The sequence below is a fragment of the Diabrotica virgifera genome, chromosome 9 (assembly GCF_917563875.1).
Source record: "Diabrotica virgifera virgifera chromosome 9, PGI_DIABVI_V3a".
Lineage (NCBI taxonomy): Eukaryota > Metazoa > Arthropoda > Insecta > Coleoptera > Chrysomelidae > Diabrotica > Diabrotica virgifera.
Window position 1 is genome coordinate 93008643 of NC_065451.1, and position 8573 is coordinate 93017215.

General features: G+C 35.4%; 1 protein-coding gene across 1 annotated transcript; it reads right to left on the bottom strand.

Annotated features, from left to right (window-relative positions):
- Positions 1-1679: 1679 nt before the first annotated feature.
- LOC126891118 (uncharacterized) lies at positions 1680-7541 on the bottom strand. Its single transcript, XM_050660298.1, has 4 exons — positions 7310-7541; positions 2274-4511; positions 2107-2214; positions 1680-1924 (listed from the first exon to the last, which is right to left on the bottom strand). The coding sequence occupies exons 1-4, from the start codon at positions 7539-7541 to the stop codon at positions 1680-1682; spliced, it is 2823 nt and encodes a 940-aa protein (XP_050516255.1).
- Between the last annotated feature and the right edge of the window lie 1032 nt (positions 7542-8573).

The window sequence follows — 8573 nt, forward strand, 5'->3', positions numbered from 1 at the left end:
CACACACACACACACACACACACACACACACACACACACACACACACACACACACACACACACACACACACACACACACACACACACACACACACACACACACACACACACACACACACACACACACACACACACACACACACACACACACACACACACACACACACACACACACACACACACACACACACACACACACACACACACACACACACACACACACACACACACACACACACACACACACACACACACACACACACACACACACACACACACACACACACACACACACACACACACACACACACACACACACACACACACACACACACACACACACACACACACACACACACACACACACACACACACACACACACACACACACACACACACACACACACACACACACACACACACACACACACACACACACACACACACACACACACACACACACACACACACACACACACACACACACACACACACACACACACACACACACACACACACACACACACACACACACACACACACACACACACACACACACACACACACACACACACACACACACACACACACACACACACACACACACACACACACACACACACACACACACACACACACACACACACACACACACACACACACACACACACACACACACACACACACACACACACACACACACACACACACACACACACACACACACACACACACACACACACACACACACACACACACACACACACACACACACACACACACACACACACACACACACACACACACACACACACACACACACACACACACACACACACACACACACACACACACACACACACACACACACACACACACACACACACACACACACACACACACACACACACACACACACACACACACACACACACACACACACACACACACACACACACATACACGCCGTGCAATATTTATGGCAACGTGTGCATAAGCCCCAATTGTGGTTAAATTGAGAAGATGTCAGAAACATAGTACCGTGACGAAGAGAAATCTTTGTGTATAGAAACCATTGATTTACACTCCGTTTTGTCGAAGCTATGCATATATATCACTTGTGGCAACGGAACCACAAATATGCTTCAACCGATAGTGTGTAAAAAAGTTGCCAGAAGTATCTAGATATGTGATCGTGTGTAACATAGGTTGCCATAAGTATTAAAAAATTAAATGTGTTTGGAAAGCAGTGTTGCCATGTTTAAGAAAAAATCTAGATATATTTAGAAAAATTTTATATTAAGCACGTATCGGTATCAATGTAGTTTATACTAGAAATGAGTAAGATACAGTTATTCTAGGAATTAAGTGTTTTACAAAGTGTCACAGTTAGGTAGGATCTACATTAATTTTTTTGTTTATTTGATGAGTTACAAAACTAGGATTAAAATATTATTGTTGTTAATTCTGAACAATACTTTAAATAAACTGAAATATCTAAATTAAAAAATTGTAAAATTAAATGTAAATTAAAATAACGATTATGCATTCAATAACACTTGAAACATAAAAAATGCTTGGTGAATAATTCAAATAAATCTAGTCTTATTAGGACCAAGAAATTAATGTAAAACCTTGAAATAAAACTGCTAGGACATCTAAAAATCCAGCATTATTAGTTACTTTTTGCTATTTTTAATGCGCATAAGTTTAGTAATTTCATTTTTAACACAAAATTTAATCTTTGACCAACATCTTTCAACTAATATGGGATGTAGCTCAATGCATTTCTCACATTCTTTTTTGTTTGGTACAATTCCCTTCTTAATATTAAGTTTAAAATAATTGCAGACGGCTTCCTTTTCTTGATTCGTCCATGGAACTGGACCTCTGGAAATCTTTTTGGACTTTTTTGCTTTGGTTACTAAAAAAATCAATAAACAATAAATTAATAAATTATATTGCTAGCAAAAAATAGTATTCTCATTTTAATTTGGCATGTTTTTACAACGCCCCAGTTACCTCAGATTACAACTGAAATATTACATATATTGTTGACTGTTTTTTTTTTAGTTTTGACTTAAGATTGTTCAAATAATCACTTACATTTTGTTTTGTGAATGGTCTGAACATTTTCATCATCATCAATTCCTGCTTCACCTTCCGGTTCAGCTTCTGGTTCTTCTTCCTCATCTTCTTCTAAAGTAGGCAGATCTAGAAAATGAATCATAGAAGCAAACAAATTAATACTAGTTAAATATTCAAAACATTACCTTTAATTTCTATTTCGTCAATAGATTTTCCAGCAAACTTGTTCACTTCACCTTTATCAACAGCTATAAGCAATCGACTTACTTTGGTGAGTTCAATCGCACTTTCGTGCATTCTGTAAAAATCACGATGTACTTTGATGTCATGACCTAAGTGACGAGCTAACCAGTCATATTGATTTTCTGACATGTCAAATAGTTGACATACAGTTGCTACATATTTACGCAACTTTGTTCCCGTTATTGCTGAAGGATTCTGCAAATCAATTTCTTCACATATTTTTTTCAAGCAATCACGCCCCCTAAGATTTGAACTAGATGGATTAGATCTGGCGAAAATGTATACATTTTGACTTGAAATACCACATGTAACTCTATGTTGAATCAAAATATCAATACATTGTTTCGTATTTGGAGTTAGGATTACTGGGACCTTTTTGCCACGTTTCCCTTCAATTTCCACTACTGTCAATGACTCTGCCAGTTTTTTTTCGATTATTGTGAGAGAATTTTTTATTTCGTCCGTATTTTGCTCTGCCCAAGTTGGTCGGGAAATATAATCAGTTAGCTTCATTTTTGCTGCTTCACCCGATCTGCGTTTATTAAACAATATTATTCTAGATAAAGTTAATGTTGCAAGCCGTGTCCACTTATAATTATTAGTGTAGTCTTGCATTAATTCTTGTTTAGCCTTTAACATGTTTGTATCGATATAATTACTAAGTTTCACTAAATCGGTCGTAATTGGCAAAAGTTGAGTGGAATTCAATTTTCTTCGGTAAAGTGTGGATATAGCATTGGAAGATATTCGTATGCTCCATTCCATTTTCATCAGCTGAAGGAATGATAACAATGACTTGTTTTTTGTCATATTTCCTGTTCTTAAAGCACTGCCTCTCTGAATAGCCACACATTTCTTAAGAGCATAACCCAATTTTAAAGCTAAACTCGGAGTATGAAATTCTGGTCTACAGTTACTACTAGCTGCCGTGGTCATACTAATGTCTTTAGTTGCTTGAACAACCACATCGAATTTCTCAGGAACCAGAAAATCGCCAAGCGTTTGCGACCTACTGTTAGTTAATCTCTTAAGGGATATAACTAAACGAGCTAGCTGCCTCATGGTTTGTCTTATTAACTCGTTTTGAGTATCACCATACTTCTCGTACTGCATGGCTCCATATTTCAATATCAAAATATCATTGTTGCAGGTGTTACCAATTTCATCGTTTTTAAACTTTGATATTATTGAATTTGTGAAATCTTTAGTAAAACCAATTCCGAATATATCAGCTACGAGAGCATTGCTTTCGGCAATAACATGACGGGATTCTTTCTGGTCATCAATATTAACTTTTTCCTTGCATGTATATTTCACATGATGCCAGATATGTTTTTTCAATAAAAATCCTAGACAGTTGGGACAAGGACCATAATTGATATCACTAACAAATTGTGCTTCATCTGCTGTTGGCCGTCTAATTACTATCAGCTGACCTTTTTTTGTAGAAAGAACGTTGCAATTGTGATAGAAGTCTCCCACCCTAATCAATTCTAAGAAAGCTTGCTTTCTCTTTTGAGAACCCTTGGGATGAAGTAAACATTTTTTTACTTCTGATTCTTCGGAATGAACGGTTTCAAAGTGTCTTGCCATAAGTATAACTTGCTTACTACAGTAGTAACAAGCATGAATTTTATTTCTTACTCTTTTACCACTTTTTCTAATTGCTGCATTTATTTCAATTTCATTCCGACAATTTTTTTTCCTGTACGTTATGGACTTATCAGTAAGCTGAGAACTGTTTGTTGTACCTCCACTGTCACGATTTTTGATATTGTTACTGAATTTCTCAGATGTCTCATAGTGTGTTTTTAACCCATCACTTGCTGGTAGATCTTTATTATTGCAATTAGAAATATTTTCAGATAATTCAGTTACGTTAACGATTTTATTTCCATTGTGGTTTAAAATTAACCCTTCACTAACAGCTAAATCTTCATCATTACAATTAGATATTATATCAATAGGTTTTTGGCTTTCACTGTAGTTGAGGCTTGTAAGATACTTGTTTATAACAAAACTTTTATCGCTTTGATTATTTTCAGTTAATATATTCAAATTTCCTTCGCTAATTACGATATTTTGAATAACGTGTATCTTCTTAGATGGCGGACTGTCTGAACAATGAGACGATGGAATATACTCGCTGCCGCTAGTTTTAGGTTCACTTTCAGAGGAATCTGAAAAAATTGGGATAAAATGTGGATACAAATTAACACGCTACTCATACAATACGCGACAGTTTCACTCATGTTCGATTCCACCAACCATTGCATAAATTTAGGTAATACATAGGTACAGGAATTCCTATATACAATTTACGTGATAGGAAATACCTAATAATGTCACTCTTAGATATTATTTACACAGCGCGTCCATAAAGTAACGCATAAATTCATTATTACCTAAATAAACAATAATATTAGATGTTCCCGAAACAGGTTAATTTTTGAATTCAATTTACTTTTTTTTTTCAAATTATAATCTAACATACAGGGTGAACCATCTTCGTGTGATGACGTCATCACCATTTTTTTAAATGGAAACTCTTTTTTCATTTCCGGATTGCTCTTTGTGCACCTAGATCGTGAATCTATTTCACAATCTACGGTGAGCAGTAAATACAGAGAATTAGGACATGTGAGGGATGCAAATTGCAAGATAGACCAACAGTTGATGAATATACAATGCGGAGATTATCAAGGGATTTTGGTATTGGAAAGTCTTCAGTATCAAAAAGAATAAGATACCACCCTCATAAAGTACGTGTTATCCATGAATTTGCTGAAGACAACTTTGACCAAAGAACTGAATTCTGCGACTATAATATGATGAACCAAAATAACAATTTCATTGATAACGTTTTATTTTAGGACGAGGCAACGTTTTATTTGAAAGGTAGTGTTAACCAGCAAAACACTCGTTATTAGTCTGATGAAAATCCACACTGAATGCAAGAGTACCATACGCAAAGACCACAAAAAACCAACGCATGGGCTGGTATTGTGAGAAATACAATTATTGTTCCATATTTTTTGACGAAAATTCAACAGGACCATTATATCTGGATTCCCTATAAAATTTATTAATTCCTGATCTGATCCAGCTTTTTCCTATTATATTCAAATACCCACTGTTTTAAACCGCTGAATCTGGTTTCAACAGGATGGCGCACCGCCACATTTCGCAGTAACTATGCGCGAATTTTAAACAGAACTTCTTCACAAAGGTGGATAGAAATAATGGGACTAGTGGAATGTCCCGATAGATCACCTGATATATGCCCATTAGACTTCTTTTTATGGGGGTTATTTAATATCTGATATCTTTTCACAAAGAAACCTGGAAATATCTGACAACTACAAGACGAATTAGACAAGAAAGACATATAATACCCGCAATACTACATAATGTTAGATACGAAAGTAATGCCCGGTTCAGTCATTGTCTAACGATCAATGAAGAACAATTTGAACATTTATTGTAAATATTCGTTTGTTTGATTTTGGTAGTGGATCACAGTAATTGCAAAAGTACATAATTCCATTTAATTTGTTTATTACATTCAGTAACGTATTACTTTCCATAAACAATTTTCATAAACTTTTTTGTATTTCTGCCCACCCTGTACCAATTTTAAGCAACGTGTTATACATTTTTGAAATCAGCTCAGCAAGGCAAATCCGGAAATTGAAAAAAAGGGCTTCCATTTAAAACAAAAGGTGAGCGGTCGTAGGACCGCCGACAGAAGCTTGCTTTTTCTGCATAATAGAATAGATATCGTGTGGTCGTAGAAAAAATCATTTGTGTAATTCGATTGGAAAATTATTTGCCGCTTTCAATAAATTGCAACTTTAATATCGTGTAGTCGTAGAAAGAATATTGTGTGTAATTTGATTGAAAAGCTATTTATCGCTTTTAATAAATGGCAACTTGCAGTTTGTTCTGCTGAAATGAAAAGTCATATTTCTTTGGTATCGTGTGGTCGTAGAAAAAATATTGTGGGTAATTCGATTGGAAAGTTATTTGCCGCTTTCAATAAATTACAACTTGTAGTCTTGTCGAAGAAACTAGAAAATGCCTATTTCTTTAATATCGTGTAGTCGTAGAAAAAATAGTGTGTATTATTCGATTGGAAAGCTATTTGCCGCTTTCCATAAATGGCAACTTGTAGTTTGTTCTAAGAAAATGAAAAATTTATATTCCTTCAGTATCGTATGGTCGTACAAAAAATGTTCTGTATAATTCGATTGGAAAGCTATATGTCGCTTTCAATAAATGGCAACTTGCAGTTTGTTCTAAGAAACTAGAAAATGCATATTTCTTTAATATCTTTTGGTCGTAGAAAAAATATGCAGTATAATTCGATTGGAAAGCTATATGTCGCTTTCAATAAATGGCAACTTGCAGTTTGTTCTAAGAAAATGGAAAATGCATATTTCTTTAATATCGTGTAGTCGTAGAAAAAATACTGTGTGTAATTCGATTGGAAAGCTATTTGCCGCTTTCATTAAATGGCAACTTGTAGTTTAAATTTATTGTACTATCTTACTATCTTGTACCATCTTACTAAAAATAATAAACAACTAAACGATTTAATAAAACGTCCACGTATAATTAAAAAAATTAGCTTGTACTACTTGTAGTTTGATCTAAGAAAATGAAAAATTTCTTATGTCGTGCAATAAGAAGCAAGCTTCAAAATGGTGATGATGTAATCACACGAATGTGGTTTACCCTGTACACTAGATTATAATTTAAACAAATAGTAAATTAAAATCAACCTGTTTCGGGTATTTCTAATTTTATCGTTTATTTAACTAATAATGAATGAATGCCTTTATAGACGCACTGTATATATGGCGTGGTGAAACGTAAATTGCATTTAGTAATTTTTAAATCTGACTGGTGAAATAGGTGGATAGATATTTTGAATTGAATAGTCAAACTAAAGTACAAAAATATTACATATACTTACCATTTAAAGTCGTATCATTCAATAGCACGTGTTTGGAATCCAACACTTGTTCACGTTCCTCTCTATTTAGACATTTTGTAGATTCATATTTTGGAAGAAATATAAGGTTATTTTGCAACTTATCACATGATTTGGTTTCGAGTAATTGTTGTTTTGTCTTAGATGTAATTTCATTAGCAGCATTTATTTTGTTAACAGCATTTTTCAGCTTTTGTAATCTCGTTTTGTACATGTTAATATTTCACCTACACACAATCCAAATTGCGGCAACTCAACTCTAAAGTCTAACTAGAACTAAAATAACGGTCCAGCAACATCGCATTGTTGGGTAGAGGGAGCCACTATCTTACCACGCCCCCGTTGCCATAATTTGGCTTGTGTTAGTAACATGCCTCAAACTAAATAATGGAAACTAACACACATTCTAGAGAAATTAAATTAAAAACAAATTTATGGACATTTCTTCAAAAAACGAGTATCTACTGAAATGTAAACCAGATTTTCAGTTTATTGCTTCAAAATCATGACGAAATGATGTGATGTTAGTGAAATAAATACCAAAAAAATTCTGGCAACGTGTGTAAGTTGCCACAATTTTAGAAGTTACCAGAGTGCAGGCTTATTCACACACAAGTTGCCATAAATATCCTGACACACACACACACACACACACACACACACACACACACACACACACACACACACACACACACACACACACACACACACACACACACACACACACACACACACACACACACACACACACACACACACACACACACACACACACACACACACACACACACACACACACACACACACACACACACACACACACACACACACACACACACACACACACACACACACACACACACACACACACACACACACACACACACACACACACACACACACACACACACACACACACACACACACACACACACACACACACACACACACACACACACACACACACACACACACACACACACACACACACACACACACACACACACACACACACACACACACACACACACCACACAGAAGCGGGAAAATGTCTATAGAATGTCTTAGGACAGATGGTGGTGGTGAGTAATGGTGGTGCAAATCAACTTTGCAACAGTCATACGTTACATGCCAGGAGTAAACACGTAGATGTTAAATTTCACCAGATAAAGGAGTGGGTTAAAAGGGATAGAAGTTAGTTACTTACCGGCAGAAAAAATGTTGATTTCTGATTTCTTAACTAAGG

What these genes read in the sequence shown, in the direction of transcription:
- LOC126891118 (XM_050660298.1), bottom strand. Translation starts at nt 7,541, where the DNA reads ATGTACAAAACGAGATTACAAAAGCTGAAAAATGCTGTTAACAAAATA. An exon ending in GAATGATACGACTTTAAATG is followed by an intron (nt 4,512 to 7,309) that starts GTAAGTATATGT and finishes CAATTTTTTCAG; the next exon opens with ATTCCTCTGAAAGTGAACCT. An exon ending in TGACGAAATAGAAATTAAAG is followed by an intron (nt 2,215 to 2,273) that starts GTAATGTTTTGA and finishes TTCATTTTCTAG; the next exon opens with ATCTGCCTACTTTAGAAGAA.